General features: G+C 40.8%; 2 protein-coding genes across 6 annotated transcripts in view; one reads left to right on the forward strand and one right to left on the reverse strand.

Annotated features, from left to right (window-relative positions):
• Positions 1 to 6,216, forward strand: part of itgbl1 (integrin, beta-like 1) — a 35,479-nt gene extending 29,263 nt beyond the window's left edge. Inside the window, exons 9-11 of the mRNA XM_029530456.1 lie at positions 688 to 834; positions 1,958 to 2,071; positions 5,400 to 6,216. Coding sequence (XP_029386316.1) covers positions 688 to 834; positions 1,958 to 2,071; positions 5,400 to 5,488 — 350 coding nt within the window. The 3' untranslated portion in view covers positions 5,489 to 6,216. The remainder of the gene's footprint in view (positions 1 to 687; positions 835 to 1,957; positions 2,072 to 5,399) is intronic.
• fgf14 (fibroblast growth factor 14) overlaps positions 6,029 to 17,159 on the reverse strand; it is an 85,108-nt gene continuing 73,977 nt past the window's right edge. For all 5 annotated transcript variants that reach the window (XM_029530459.1, XM_029530457.1, XM_029530460.1 and 2 more), the window contains 2 exons: positions 11,079 to 11,277; positions 6,029 to 9,673 (listed from right to left, as the gene is read on the reverse strand). In XM_029530459.1, coding sequence (XP_029386319.1) covers positions 9,531 to 9,673; positions 11,079 to 11,277 — 342 coding nt within the window. In that variant the 3' untranslated portion in view covers positions 6,029 to 9,530. The remainder of the gene's footprint in view (positions 9,674 to 11,078; positions 11,278 to 17,159) is intronic.

The following is a 17,159-nucleotide window of genomic DNA, read 5'->3' on the forward strand; positions in this document are numbered from 1 at the left end:
TGGAAAAATGCTTTTCTCATTACCACCGCTTCAACCTGGCATCTGTTCCAAGATGTGAACATGATGGAGTCAATCAATGACGCTACTCTGTCTACATGATGTGATTTACGCTGAAGTGAGCATGTGGTGATTGCTCTGCAGGTCCTGTTGGAGATGAAGGAGAGCATAAGTGTGGTAGCGCTTGTTAAAATCACTGTGATGCTGTCAGCTGTTAATGCACCCCAGCACCAAACTACCGCTTTAAGCCAATTAAACATCCCTGGTTTCTTTGTATGGGCGCCTGTGTGTGTCTGTGTCTGTGTTTGTTTGTGTCTTCCATTGCTTTCCTGTTTCTTTTTATCTGCCTCTCTGAAGTGCTGGAGGTGTATCAAGGACAGGACGAGACCAGTGATGACAGTTCTTTTCATGTCCCATGTACAAAAAGCCTTCTGTGCCTCCGTTGTCTTCCTGCCGCTCTGTCTCCTTCTATTGCCTATTAGTGTCAAGGTTCATGTTTCCACTGACAACTCTGTGTTTATATGCTTTATTGCCATCTTTTTTTCCCCCCCAAAGCTGCGCCTCCCTTGACTTTTCGCTCAATCTGTGAATGCTTTATTTATTTATTTAGCTTATTTGTGCTGTTTTCTCATGGGCCTGCTCCATATTCTGTCTCTTTTAAATGAAGGCCCTTCTGCCCTCCACCGCCAGGTCATGGTTACTGTTCGTGCGGACGGTGCATCTGCGAGGAGGGCTGGTTCGGCAAACTGTGCCAGTTCCCCAGATCTTGTGATATGAGTGATGCCCAGAGCAAGGAGCTTTGTGAGACTTCAGACGGAGTCGTGTGCAGCGGAAAAGGTGAATATATTTTTCTTTTTTTAAATCAAACGTTGCTCAGGTTTTTTGAAAAGGCCACCATTTGAGAGCAAGGCTTGCTGCCGTAGATACATATAGATTTTATATCGTCATTTCAATTCAGGCACAAATAATATTCACAGTTAATAACAGAAGAATCTTATTTAAACGGAGAATGATTCAAGCACCTGTCGATACAGCTCCATCCAGAAACTAATCCACCCTCCACATTTTAAGGCTGGAGAAATGCACTTCAGCAATCACACGTTGGTTAGCACAGACTTTTCATGTTCGATTCTGAGTCATTAAGTTGGTCTCAACAACTTTTTCTCACAACACTACAATTCTGACAATACCAACAATCTGAACTTGTCATTGTTCAGTATTTCACAGACACAGAAAACTGACGGATGAATAGAAAAGACAAATAATACTACAGCTATTCCATTTCACTGTATATGGTTGCAATTGAGTTGCATGTTGTCACCGACTCAAACAAAACCATCCCTGAATTCACAGAAAGAGGCCAATTGCAATGGATCCAGCTCTGCAGAGCTGAGCAGGGTGTGAAAATAAACTCAGACAAATTCTCCCCTCGTCTCACCTCTTTTGTCTCTCCAGCTCCTCATTCGGTCTGCTTCTTGCTCTTTGCCTCCACCTCTCCTGAAAAGCCTCTTGTAACTTGTATGTTGATAGAAACTGGGGAGATTGAAAACACAACTGCTGGACCTCAGGGTGTAAACTTTGGATAAAAAAAGGGGGGGGGGGCAGTAGTAGGTTTGTATCTCTCTACCAAACCTTAATATCTTATTATCCTGCTGCTTGAAAGAAAGGAGTCAACACTGATGGAGAAGAGGAAGTTTAAAGCGTGGGTGGATTAGTTTCCTGGAGACGAACAAATATTAGTAACCGTGTCCCCTGGGAAGATCTCATATCCACTCTGCCCAACACTGTTAATCTCCTGTCTGAAAGAAAGGAAATAACACAAGCATTTATTGAAAATATACAAGCAGCGAGGCAACAGTGTAAAAATGAAACACAAAATATACACTGTGAAAATATTACTCAGCTTGGATGAAAAACTGTGATGTTGATGAGCCGTTCTGTGAATGTGTGTGTGTCGTAGGTTCCTGTCACTGTGGCCAATGTATCTGTTCTCCACGAGACTGGTGGGTGTCCGGAGAGTACTGCGAGTGTGACGACCGAGAGTGTGACAAACATGACGGGCTCATCTGCACAGGTAGCGTACGCAAGACATACACAATCAAATCCACACACACACGCGTTATTCGGCATCTGAAATGTTGGATGCAATCTAAAATGGACTTCAACAGACCTGACGACCTGCTTAAATCCATCATTTATGCATTTGTAAAAAAAAAAAAAAAGCGAAAAGGCAATAAATCCAAATAGGCCCGTGGATATTTAGAAGAAAATGTGGTCAGGGCTTATAGTTAATTAAGGCCTATAGGTTAATAAACTATCCAACAGGATTATGAGGCAGCTATCTTACTTAGAACTGTGTGTATTGGTGAAAAGCAGCTCCAATTTAACTTTTGTCGCCATCCTGCCTTCCACTGAAGTTGGTGAAGTCCGTGTGTAAGCCGACATCATGTCACTTTCCAACACTGACTCAATGTAACCTTAAATCTGCCCTGAAGACATGAAGGCTGCTCAGGGATGGAGGAGCGGAGGTAATCCAACCTCTTCTCTTCAAAATGCAATGATGGCTCAAGCGCTTGTCAGATGAGCATTTCAACAACAGCGGCAGAGATTTTTTTTTTTTATACACACACTGTATTTCCACTGTTACTGATTTTATAATAATATCCCCCACCCCCCACAGTGATACTGACATATGGCTCATTGTCTTGAGAGCAAAACGTTTATATCAGATATATATGGCCTAATTATGTGACAGTGAAGCAATGTTTGGAGCTGGTCTGTCTCATACAGATAGGAAAAAGACAAACCACACACACACACACACACACACACACACACACACACACACACACACACACACCTCTATATAGCCATTTATCCACAGGAGCCGTCTTCTACCTCCTGATAATGGAAATCTCAGGACATGTTTATAATTATTTTTGCGTTGGGGCGTGTCAAAATCTGGACAGCTGTTCAGAAGTGTTTCTCATCATGACTCCATGGCTCCAAATGTCAGCATTAATGTCATTTAAACTCACATCAGTGCTCCCTGATGCGGCTGAGCGTTGCTTAAAATCGTGTAAGACTAGGAGAAAACAAAGAAAATGTATGGAAATGTCTGTTAAATGTTCCTGATTACCATATTACTAACTGGAGTAGCTACAGCCTGTAAAAATTACCATATGCAAAAGAGTTATAATCTTTTACATGAATAGGCAATTACAGAAAAGGAGACAAATATGCACATGAAAGTCTGCTTCTCTTCTCTAGATAGCCGTGATATGCTCATTTTTTCCCCCCATACTAATGATACAAAAATTTGTTTGGCAAGTTTGCCAATAAATTACTCAGCAGCCACGGATTTCATGGCCCGTTCAAATCTGTAGATTCTCATTACACATGCAACTGATGAGTGATGTGGAAAATTCAGCGAATTAGGAATGCTTGCTCGTTAATTTCATGCACTGAATATGATAATTTCAGTAGCCGTTTTCCAAGGAGACAAAAGGGGTCTATCCAGCTGTGTGCAACACAGGTAAAGTAAGAAAATCAATAAATTAGACTTTGTCACCATGCAACATTGTATTCAGCAGGATTCGTTTCACCCATCTTGAGAAATCGTTCCCTTGTTGTTCCAGTTTTCCATCAGAAGCCATACAGTCACCGAAAAGGTTCAAGGGTCGGGACAATAATTACAAAACTGCCTGCTGGTTTGAGTTGATTTCATGATGAAACCAGGTATTGATTCTCCAAATGCTGAAGGTTATACAAAGGAAAGCATGAACTGTGAACTCAGCCTCCCTCTCCCATGAGGATATTTGGGATTATTAGTGAGCTGATGATGAGCCTCATTTTCCCAAAGTCTCTTTCTCTGCACCACAGAGTTCTAGCGTTGACTAGAAAAAACATTTCAAAAGTTAAATTTATGCCTTGCTGTTTTACGGCTTCACCAACTGGCCAAGTTGCAGCAAATTTGGCGCCAGGATTGAAAATAGTTTTTGCTGATTGTTATGTGGTGATGACGTTGTGCCACTAAATGTTTTATCCCTCTAACCATTTAAATCAGCTCTTCTGCATTTTAGCCAAAATTGTTTTGAGGACACAATGACCTTGATCTTTGGCCACCAAAATCTAACAAGGTCAGAATTGAGTTGACATAAATATTTGTGCCAGATATTAATATTAATAATAATAATAATAAAATATATATCCCTCCTGTTGTCTGCACAGGGGAATACCAAATAATGTAGAAATAAAATAAAAACTACTATTGCACCATATGACATGTACCTTAAGCTAATTATTAACATGGACACTGTTGTATGGTGCTGTAAATACTCCAAGTATAAAAAGTGTATCAAATGATAAATGTGCTCTTTAGTCCTGCTTTAGGAAGTAGCTTTACATTACAGTAACATTTTTCTACACTGCAAGGCAGTGAAAATATTGAGAGACGCGCTGAAGCGTTGGTATTGTGGGATTTATAGACAGTAAAGTGAATGTGGAGTGAGGCCAGTCTCATTGTGTAATGGCAGGAAGGTCTGTCCTGTCTGCTGTCTAACTTCAGTCACTTCTGAGAAATGAGGAGTTGTGTGTTGACTGCTCTAGCCCAGTCCCTTCCTCCCTTCCTATCCCACGCTGCATGTTCTTTTTCTCACCTTCTTACCACCTCTGCTGCCTTCTGTTTTTCCTCCTCACTTTCACCGTTTCATCCTCATCATCATCCGTCACCCCTTTTCCCTCCTCAGACTCCTCCTTCCTCTCCCACAGAGATATTTTGCAACAGATATGTCTGTTCACCTGCATGACAGAAGGCCAGCAGGCGCCCGCCTCCCAACCTCAGCATCTCTGACAGCAGACTATTCACAGAAAGCTTGATGGGGTACTGAATAAAAACTGGACTACATACATAACATTAATATATCTTCATTGCTAAACAACAATGGGATGCATCCCATATAAAGAAAAAAGGCTTCACTGGTATTCTGCTTCTCTACATCTCACCACTATTTTCTGCAAGCTTGCTTTCTCACAACTACAAAGATTGAGAAATGGGACTGTATTTAAATCTAATGCACGACACTCATCCATCAACACACTGGGCCTTACTGTACTTTGTAACCAGCACAGGAAAGAGGAGGCAGGAAGACAGGTCAGACTGTGGTGGATATATAAAGTATAAGGTTTTTTCACTCTTAATTAAAGCAGCGTTCTCTCCTCTGCTGTGTGGGCGAGAGCAGCAGAGGAGAGAACTGTCCTGAGCCATCCAGCTCGCCTCAATCTCCTCACCAGAGAGCTGCACCCGGGGAAGCGGGGTGTGAAAAGAGGAACCTTGTTAAAGGTCAGGCATGATGGCACAGCTCTTTTAATTCACAGCTTTTCTTCTCACGTTCTCCTCTCAGGGAATGGGCTGTGCAATTGTGGCAACTGTGAGTGCTGGGACGGCTGGACGGGGAACGCCTGCGAAATCTGGGTGGGAACAGAGTACTGAGGAGAACTGGACACTGGCTTTAGAGACAAGAAGCCTGGCTGCCCGGAGCGACCAGGAGCACCACCGACCACCACGACCAGGCTGGAAAAACAGCACCTCCTGGAAACCACAGGAGGAGGGAGAAGACGTAATTAAACACGGATGTAATTCTGCATATCACTTACAGCATTCATTCTTTTATTGTACTGGTTACAAATTATCCTTATTAAAACTGGATTTTGTAGGTGAAAAAGAAAAAAACATATTTTCCTGTATAAATCATATTACAATGTAAACATTTATGGTTCCAAAACAGCTTTATGTATGATTTTTTTCTCCTTTTTTTAACATAGGAATGCTTACATATTCCAGAAGGACCATAATAAGGAAGCAGATACATGGCAAATTGAAATGTTGGAAAGAGAAAAACGTTTTTGTTTTGGTTTTTTTTGTGAGCATGTGGGATAATGTGGGAGTTTTTAAAAAATGGTACATAGTGAGGTGTTGTTCCCAGACTGGACTGAAAAGTTCACTGACAAGCTGAAGGCCGAGGTGACTGTTTGAGGTTTTTATTTCTTTTTGATAATAAAACATTAAATGTGCCGCATGACACAACATTTTGCATGGAAAACAATGCGAAGACCTTAATCATACATGGTTACAAATCTGTTATAACATGACATAACTCCAATGGGCATACTTGCAATGGTATATATATATATTTTTGAAAATAAATCATTTTAATAGTGCCTGTTCTTCTCCACCGGGAAATCAAACCAAACAATCTGCCATGAAACCCACGCTGGACATTTCTCACTCAACACATACTAGTGATAAGGTTAAATTCTAAGTGGAGGAAACAAGGAGAAGGGCATACATAGTTTAGTTGTGGCATGCTGAATGTCCATGTCACTTCAAAAGGTGGCATCAGGGGGTTGAGAGCTGCATTGACACAAGAGCTCAGTCACCACTTGAAAAGAGGACCGATAAGAAGTCACAAAGAAAATTTAATGTAAATTCTACTTTGGCCTTTTTCATGCTTAAACTAGCCAACCCCTCTGTTTTTCTTTGTCCCATCAAAAATGACAGGTGCAATAATATACTGCACACTATATTGCATTAAGTATGTTACTGACATTACAGTACACCTTTATATAAATATTTTATTCAATATGTTGTATATGTGTATACAACAAACACAAACTGTATAGTGTAGACAAACTCGTTGCATATATGTATGTAAAATTAGCGGTACATACCAACAGTTCTTGATAGACATAGCCTACTACATGCAGTTCATTGATGCCATCCTCTCCCCATGCAACAGATGGGACAACGTACAAAATAGGAGGTTGAAAATTGAAGCAATAAAGAAATCTGGTTTGTTAGAGTAAAGTTGCCTGGAGAAAGAGAGAGGGGACCGGCAAAGCAAACGTGATCAGGACTAGAGAACGACATCACACACGACCCGTATACAAGAGAAAATGAGGACGAAAAAAAAAGAAAGGAAGAAAGAAAGGAATAAAAAGTGGCTACAGAAATCCAAACGTACAATTTACACACCGGCCATTTACAAAAATAAAGTCAGCCTTGGAGGAGCCAGGTACCTGGACTGCAGGGCTGGAGTAGCAGCCAGCCCAGCATGTAGAGTTTGTAAGGGTTGAGGATGACTGGCTGTAGCGAGGACACATCATCATCTCAAAATACAGCTACAATGGTTTCCGCCTCCTGCGCACATCTATAGGACGCCATTGTTGTCATAACATTAACAGCTTTGTACAGACAAATATTGAAATCTAACTAATGTGCTTTGATGAGCCGTAAGAAGAAATGGTTATGCTTAATCCCAATAAACTCAGTAAATCAAAATTACCAAATCAATTTCTTAATAGAGTTTTAGCAGCATACAGCAGCAACAATCTACTTAATATTCTAAATCTTATCTAACAAAACTATCAGGAAAGGAAAAAATCATGAAAGGAAAACAAGAAAACGTTATAAATTCATTGATTGGATAGAGCGTTGATAAACTGCTAACAGTCTTGATGAAAATGCCGAACAGAAAGAGCAGTGGGTTACCCCTCAGGTTAGGTGTGAGTGTGCCGTAGCCTACAACATGCCCATTAAACTCCCACCAAACGTCAGTGCTCTTCAGCTTAAACCCAGTGAAGAGCGATACCCATACCTGTTCCTCGTAGAAAATACATGCATGTGATTAATTCAAGGTATACGTACTTCACAAAAATGACATCAGTCAAGACCTTCGCAGGTCTGAGCAGAGTTGATTCTGTTGGACAGAACAAATGCTATCACAGTGAAAGCTTGAATGAATTGAATCAGAGAGAATCAGATTGTGTATGTGTGTGTGTGTGTTTTTGTTTTTTTGTTTTTTGTTTTTTCAAAGAGTTCAGTTCTTCTTGGGATGAAAAAAGACTTTGGTCATTTCAGAATGAATACATCTGAGTGTGGTTTTCTCAATGGATAATGCTACGTGTCCTCTACATGGATGTATCGGGTGGGTGAGGCACCTTTGGCCCAGTGGGGACTGGGAACCTGTTTTTGCATGCCGGGAATCAAGGTCCAAACAGGCACGTGACAGGCCAAGATGATCAGTACTGGACTCTGCATGCTGAGCTAGGAGACAAATCCTCTCATAATAATAATTATAATAATATCTAGTCACTTAAAAAGTTATGATTTTTAAGTCATTTTCCCTAAGTTTTATACACTGAAAATGTTACAATATAAGCCATCTCTTGTATAATTGCTGCAAGAAGAGAGAACACAATATTAACCTTGCCCATGCTTTAGTTTGCCGAACCAAATAGGGATGCAGCCAATATAAATGTCGCCTACTGGTTTTCAGCCATGTTGTTTTCTGGCTTTAAGTAGACGCTGCCATAAGATGGCTGCCAGTGCTGCAGTTATAGACCATCTGGGTCAAAGCCACAAGCCTTGCCTTATAGTCCAAAGAAGTCAGCGAGTGAGGGACAGAGGCCTACAAGGCCTAGAGATATTCCTAGAGCCCACGCTCTAAAATAAGATTAAAGAAAAATAGACTTCAGGTTTTTCTATTTACCAGAGAAGGCGGACTGAACCGCTGGTGGGACTTAGATAGTGATATGTATACACCATTCCTTCCAGCGCTCTCCCACCCACACGCACATCTGTTTATAAGTGTGTGTGTGTGTGTGTGTGTGTGTGTGTGTATAGGGAGCTCCTCGCATTGATTGCAGTGGCGGTAATTAGCACTTCATCAACTATGATTACAGGAGCTATCTGCCAGCCTCCAGTGTGTTTTTATCAGCTGCAAAAAAGCAACATCTCTTATTTCCCCACAAACTTTGTGTGTCTGTGTGTGTGCATGTTGTAGGCAAGAACAAAATTTGGATTGTTTTTTGTTGTTTTATGTTATATCTGTGTGAACGTGTTTCATAGAAAATCACACAACTCCCTTGCAAAATGTTTTTTTCTTTTCTAGGTAACTTGACAAAGAGAAAAGAGTGTGACTAGAGATAGAAAGAGAGGGAGGGGAACATACTCGTAAAAAATAGAGGACGCCAGTCCAAATATTTGCTCTATCTATACAGTCTCTATCCCAGAACATAGCTGGTGAACTGTGGTATAGAAAATAGATTTGAAGGTACACACACTCGGCTCCAACACGGCATTATAGAGAGGGGGGAGGGTTTCTTGGATGAACCGTCAGCAAGCAAAGTACCACGAGTGTGGTTGTGAAACACGCGATATTCACATGAATTCTCACAGTTTCAGAGGAGTCTAAAGGCATTCAATGATCAGAGGTCCTCTTCCCTCCCGTGCTGGAGAAAACTCAGCCGCCTCCGAATCCATCCGCTCCACGCTGAGACAGCTGAAGAAAAGGAGGATGAGGCGGAGAAAGAGGAGGGGGAGCAAAAGAAGGAGGGAGGGAAGGCTCGCCTGGATCTGATCCACAGAAGAAAGAGGGTCTGGAGTATAGTCGGGAAAAGCCCTGCCTCCATCATGCTCCCACCTCCCCTACCTCCACACACACACACACACACTGGACACTGGTCAGGTGTGGCTATGTGGTGGGCTTGTCGGGCTTGCTGACAGGTTTACCTCCATTCATCACTGCTGGCTCACTTGTGCTTTTACTGGGAGGTACCGCCGCCTTGGGCAATGTCTCTCCAACATCATGCAACGATGGCTCTCTGTACATGGCAACTGGAAGAGCAGAAGATGAGGAAAGAGAGGAGAGAAGCGAAACATCGTCAGCTGCACCAAGATCACCTTCCCCAAACAATGCTTACTGTTGTTTCCTTTTTTAAAAGTTTTACTGACATGGAAGAAGCCCGATATATGTGCTTCACCTGTCTCCATCAGGGCTGCTTCAGAATCAAAGCACATGCTTTTAGACTAACCAGCCCCCCCCCCACCACCCCCACACACACACTTTAAAGCCACTACACCACAGCTGTATTGCTGTCTTGACGGGACACTTCAAGCTGATTCAAATGATGGGAAGCAATCAGGCCGATGGCTGATGAGAGTGATGATGGCATCTGCTGGACGACCAAGCTTTCATTCAGCACTGACTGAGCAGCGCTGCAGTCTACTCTGCCTGCTTGCTACAGTAAAACAAACACAATACTATTTTAAAGATATTTTACATGCTGTAGCTGTACCATTACCAAGTATAGAATCATTCCGTGATCATAATTGATGTTTTTTATGCTGCAGATTGCATAAAAAATATAAAAATTCATTTATAACTCAACCTGGAAGCTGCAGAATGGCAGTAATGAGGTTTATTTGACTGCTTCAGGTAATGAGCTGCTCATTGTGCTCCTTGAGCGTATTTGTAAACCATATTTTTTGTTCTAATTATCCTTTGTTCCCTGTGTTTTTTAAATGCGGATACCTTCAGTTTTACCAGCCTAATAAAATGATGGACGAAGCTTTCAGAGGTGGATTACTCAAAGTATAAAAAATGAAACTGTAGTTCTCTTACTGTCAATCAATTACATTAAATTGGTTGGTATTCAACCGAAGACCATTTTCTTACTCAAGATGCACATCAAAAAATAAAAACATACATTATTCATTTATTTATTTTTTTACTCTGCCAAGTGGTTTCGTCAAACTTTACTAGAGGAAATTGTGCATTTGTTGAAAAGCATTACCAACATATTATTGCATGCTGGGTATAGTAGTGAGTATTTATGAGAGCGGGTCGGTGTATGAAGGATTTAAATACACTCCGGTGCCTGTAATCATCATAATAAAGGAGCATGTCATCCTTAGCAATACTGTTGTTCCTCTGTATGTTTTTAAAGAGCCTCTGGACATCAACTGATGCCGACTCTACAGAGGAAAAAGATCTATCAGGATCTGACCACAAACAATATTATTAATATTAATATTAATTCATATGTAAGAATCATTCATCTATTGATTCGAGGGAAAAAGAAAACCCAGTACCACTACACTTAACTTTGAACTATCAAAAGTAAACTGTGACAAATTTCCTTCACTTATTTGAAAAATAAAAAACTAAATCTACCACTTGGGGTTGTTTGCAGATTAAATATGTCACTCTAAAATCTCATTTAGGACTTTTATTACGTACCTTCTAATGGCTTGGGCAGGAAGTGAGCAGCTGGTTTTGTTTTTTTCACTCGGTTCCCCTTCATGGCTTGACCCTCTTTATTGAGCCCTAGGAACCAAGCTCTCCCCGACTCCTGTTGTCTGTACAACATGGACGAGTAGATCACATAGTAGTTCTCAAACACCGACTCTTTGAACTTGCACTCTGCTGTGAAGAGTTCCTGCAAACACACAAAAGGAACCATTGTTACCTTAAAAAAACAAAACAAAACACCCCTCCCCCAAAAAAACCAAAACTCTTAAAAATTAATTAATTAAAAATATACATATATGCATGAAAGATTACATTTTCCCATAATACACAGTGTGTGGACGACATTCCAGTGAAATCTAATTAACAATTTAAATCTCACATTATAAAAGACTGAAACAAATGTCAGATTCACTCAAATTACATTTGAACTTGTGTCAAGGTCACCAGCACACATGCTGCCTGTATTTCACTGTCACTGTCCATAATATTATGATTGCCGGGTCAGGACTGCCTCACCAGGTAAAATGGGCTTCATACCTCCACCTGTCGCGAAAAGGATGAGCGCTGCACAGTCCCTCTCCCTGTAATCATGTCCGATTCAAGCCAAGCATAATGACCTGCTCTGATGAAATGCAACTCTCCTTCTCTCCTTGGCCTTAACCTTGACATTGGATGTAACAGCCCTCGTTTACTCAATTAGCTGGTGTTCCCAGTAGAAAGTATATATTGTTAGGGTCTGACCCCAGTTATTCAACACTGGAAAAATCAGCACTTTTTTCTCTCACCAGACACCCCAAGCTTGTTCCTCAATTTTTTTTTTTGACTGGCAAAACCCAACAGGGATCATTCTTCACCAAATACTATGTCTTCCATCTAACAATTTGTCTGTGACTGCCTTCTGAACTTTGTACGAATGATGATAGAATTAATCAAGTGACTCTTCCATCCTGTACACCTCAATCTGGCAATGACGAATGAACACTGAAGCACCACATCTCTCTCTGCTGTTGCCCATTCATCTCAAACCGGAGGGGTAATGAAACGCGTTTCCACATCGTCCGCCCTGCCAGGCTAAAAATAAAGGCATTCATCGGGGTGTATTAATCAAACACTCATCACAATAGAGGGTTTCACCATATTTTTTGTAAGCAATTCACACTGAGCTGCTTCCCAGAACAAGTGACAGTGCACGGAAAAAGCCTCTGATGTGTCCTCAAGCACAGCAGTTCTCAATGTCACAGTCTGGGGCTTGTGAGAGGATTCCTTTGGGACGAGTGTGCTGTCATTTCTTTCTGTCACAAAAGCACAATGGAGATTCTGTATGATTCTGACGTCTTCCAACCCAAAACATATTAAATATTCTGTGCCACATTACAATGAATAAACACAAATAATAATTAAAAACAGGATCCCAGACAATCAAAAAAAATAAATAAATAAATAAAAACAGTTCAACTTCTTTGAATAGACTGTGTTTGAATGGGTAAGAGTGAAAGATAATTCCTGTGTGGCATGTTTACGCCTCAATACTGATGCAGTAAAACTGATGTCCGGCATTTTTAGTTTAGCATCTCAGCATGATAAAATCAGTGGATTAGCACGAAACACAAAGAACAGCAGAGGCTGGAGTTTCTGATTTTGTATTAGATACGTAGTAATAAACTAAGTGCCAGTTTCAATATGACGACATTGATGAAAAGTTAAGAGATCAAAAAAATGTTACTGCGTTTCATCCTGTGTGGAGCACGGACGTCTCCATCCAGAAAAACTGAGCTAAACGCTCAATTGTGAGCACAGGATGCATCATGCCATGACTTTTGAATAATTAGCCCTTTGGTGCATCACTCCTGTCAGAGCTTATCCTCCAGGCAGTAGTCAACTGGAAGGAGCGACAGAGAGACACTCGGGATGACTATAATGATCCTGACAATTTTAAGTATCCTCTCGACTGAGGAGCGATTGAGAACAATTGCGAAGCATAGCAACAGCATCAGCTGACACGTGAGAAAAACTCAGGAAGAGGTGCTGTGATGCTTCACGCTGAGCTGTAAGCGCAGACATTGAGACATCAGAGTGGCGATCTGCCACGTGAGATGCGTGTTGGGAAATCCTGCACTCCGATTTTGCTCCGTCTCACCGGCTGCGAATTACATTACATTACACAAGAGAATTAAATCCAGACTATTCCAGTGGAAAAAGGGGGGATTAGGATCAGAAATATTAATACTGATTCCATGGCGGATCTCTGAGGCTGAGCAGACCAATCTATCGATAGGCAGACACATTTGCAGACTGAAGCAATAAAATCTTAACCACACATGATAAAACCCAGAACAAGCATGTCCCATTGCAAATAAAAGGGTTTTCTCTTGGGACAACGGCCAGGCTGGACCCCATCGTGATTCATTTTGTTGTCACCAGTAAGATTTATTGTGCAAGGAGACCTTCATCAAATGGCTGTTTATTCCATCCATGTTGTCAGAAATGACGGGCTGCGTTCTGTCTTTCAGGCCAGGTAGACAACACAATCACACTAACATTGCCCTCGATATTTGAACTAATCAAATGATTTTAAACCAAAAAAAAAAAAAAAAGAAAAATGCCTTCATTGAACTGTTTCATCTGTAAATTCGAAAAACCTTTGTTCCCTGAAAAAACATTTATTAAAACAGTTTTACCTTCATGGTTCCCTGAGTTTCAATTAGGTAATTAATTCTACTCTTTCCTCGTCAGGTGAGCTGCACCACAGGTTGGTTGGCTGCTGTAATTAGACACATCATTCTGATGCCGGTCCAGGTTTAGCCCAACACTGATTACTTATATGGCACAGGCAAAACAGCCTTGAGGCAAAGTAATCATACAAGCTTGTGCCGAGGCCATAATTGTGCCTAATCAAACGCCTTCACACAGACGCACAAAAAGTCTGCCTTTGTTTACAGAAGCAGCGGAAGTGGAGGTGGTTTGTTTGTGGAGCGATGCTTGATGGCGAACAGAAATGAAACACTGTCAGTCACCATAATCAATTTCAGTCGAGGATAAAGAGCTATGAAGGCAGCTTGTTTCAGATGTTTGTTTGCTGACTGTGTAAAAAGACAATAAGACACCGAAGGCTTTAAGCAAGTTTGATCTTTGTCTTTCCACAAAACACGACATTCGTTTTCCTTTTGTCGTTTTTTTTTTTTTTTTCTTCCCTCATTGGTGATCGATAATTCTTCATGTGTGTCAGAAATTACACATGCTCATGCAGATTGTTGTATCGAAATGAGGAAGGGCCTTCATCCCCAATCTGTTCAGGGATCAGTTTAGGAAGGAAAAACAGCCCAGCACAACAAGCACAGTGTGAGGGAAGAGTGTCTATATACTTTATACAGACGGAATATGAATCCTTATGGGATTTGTACATTTTTTTTTTTTTTTATAAAATATTTGATGTTTATGAAGCCTTACCTGTGCTGTTTTCCCACAAAAGCTTTTCGCCACTTGTTTGTTCTTGCTGTTTTTTGTTGGGTTTTTTTTTTTTTCATTTAATTTAATTTTATTATTTTAGTCTTTTCTCCAGAGAGCAGAACATGGCACATTTTTTCTTGGGTTTCCGTGGTACTACAAACGCAATCCAGCACAATTAATCGTTACTTAATGGGACTGGCATCCCATATGCAGACCCACAGGACATGTTATCTATCACGTCTATCACTGTAAGCTAGGGTTATATTGTTGTAAAAATAACCATTAACATTCCTTTGTATAAATAAACCCTCAAATCTATTTGTTATGCATCAAATGACAAAGATATTAACATCACAAACACCCTGATGGAGGGTGGAAGGGTGGGAGATGGAAAAACTAAAATATGGGTGACATTGAAGGAGGAGGAGGAGGGTACTCAGGCACCGCACACACTTTCACACCAGTGGCAAATCGAATCATTTTTGAGGCACCAATTGGTTGATTTTCTTCCCGCTCGTTCTCCCCGCCTGGCGGCCCACATCAGTGGCTCCCTGGCCGTTGATTGGTCATGCTCTGAATGAGAAGGGCGTAATTGACCTTGGCCACAGACAGCGTGAGGGCCAAACCCGCTCAGTTTCCCCATAATCAGCCCCAATAACCACAGCAGAAAAGCAGCGAGAGAAACAAAGGAGAGGTGAGCCAGAATAATAAAAGGCAGACAGTTGCAGAGATAAGGAGAACGGCTGGGGCAGATCCAGGAAAGAGTAGACTTGTTTTTTATTTTTTTAAGTAAATGATAGAAAATAAGTAAAAAACATACAACCAAACTGGCAAACAGACAGGTGCCAGCCAATGGGAGTTCAAAAATATGAAACGCCATCTAAAGACAAGCTCCCAAACAAATAACTTTTTGGGGAAAAAAAAGAAAGAGTCGCACAATGAATTGCGATTGCCAACCATGACTGCGGGGGGGTGGGGGGGGGGCATTAATATGCAGAGTGACTGCTCACTACCCCGGTGTGGAAACGAAGAAATTGTTTATTAATGCTGCCAGCATAAAACCTATTAATCCGTGGAAAAAGGTCAACCTCCAGAAAGCTGAGCTGCATTCGCAATGCTAAGCTGCTCTCATATGTATAAGAGTCACGTCAACAGTGTGGGCAGACAATGGGGGCTCGAGCAGGCCTGTCTGATTATCAAACCCCGAGGAGAACGACGAGACAGCGACCAAATGAAGACGCGCCAGCAAACAGCTAGTTGAATAGTGTGCATAGGCATGTACAGTGTTTCTTTTTATTTTTCTAGAATGATCCGAAGAGACATGATAGGATGGGAAGTATGTGCTGGTTATCACATGCGACGATGGGGCTAAATGATTACAGGGAGATGACTTTGACTACCTAGACATATCAAACAAATCAAACAAACAATCAAACAAAAACAAATCAGGTGCTGACTCAAAATGAAAATGAGCAGGCAGAGTTTGCTATTTTAAAAAAGTCACAGCATGGATTTTTCTTAAAGCGATGAAGCTCTCAGCGACTGTTTTGACATCACAAGAATTTTACACAACTGTTCGGCTGCCCTACAATAGTTCAACAAAACTCAAAAAAAATATAAAATAAATAAAACTCGCAATGTAGCAGACATCTTCATTTATTATTGTGTGTTTTTTGTTATCTAACCACATTGAGTTTTAATTTCCCCATGTGCTCTGTAGACAGAAACATTTTATTTGCATATTAACTGAAGTAAATGAATAACTGAAAACCTTCATGGTTTGCAGCTACAACACAATAAGACGTTAGACTAAATACCAAAACCCTAAAGCCAGTCCACTGGGTGAAATATAACCATTTTTACACAACAGCCATAATGTCAGCCTATTTATGTAATTGCCTTAATATGCTGCTGAAAATCTACTTTTTTAACCAGAATGAGCAAAGTGAGAGTGTACGTCACATTGTGGTGTGTTTTCTACTGGAAGGGCGACACCTTCGCGGCTTTGAACCTCCAGAAGCACTTAAGTGTTCACTTAAGCTTCCCTGAAGGCAGCAACACTGTAACACCTGCACAGTGTAGCTCCCTTAGCTCATTCCACACACAGACACACAAAGGAGGAAAAAAGCAAAGTGAGACAAAGTAGTGTCACTACACACTGAGGTTTAGTTCATGATCTGTACTTAAAAGCTCTGCTTTCTCGTATATGAGACTCCACTCCACTCATAATTTTGGCAGTTGCATCTGATTTAGCTCTTATCTTTTTTTTTTTTTTCTTTTTCATACAGACTATCTGGCAATCAGGAAAATCTGTTGGCATTAGATTCAGTGATGATTTCAACCGCATTAGCATAGTCAAATGCTACAGAGTCATGAGAACATATTTTTGAGCATTTAAAAAATCAAGGCAGTGGCATATGATATCCAAAATCTGACAAGTAACATCGGACCACCGAGAATAATGAGACAAGCAGAACCCATTTATTTCTGCTTAAACAAAGCTCTTATAGCCTTTGTTTTCCACTTTAAACATTAAAAACAACGTGTAAACGAATGAACAAATGAAACAGTTTAGCCTTTATTAATAAATTATTGCAGTAAATGAGTAAAGTTTTCAATAAA

This window comes from Echeneis naucrates, chromosome 21 (assembly GCF_900963305.1).
Source record: "Echeneis naucrates chromosome 21, fEcheNa1.1, whole genome shotgun sequence".
Taxonomy (NCBI): domain Eukaryota; kingdom Metazoa; phylum Chordata; class Actinopteri; order Carangiformes; family Echeneidae; genus Echeneis; species Echeneis naucrates.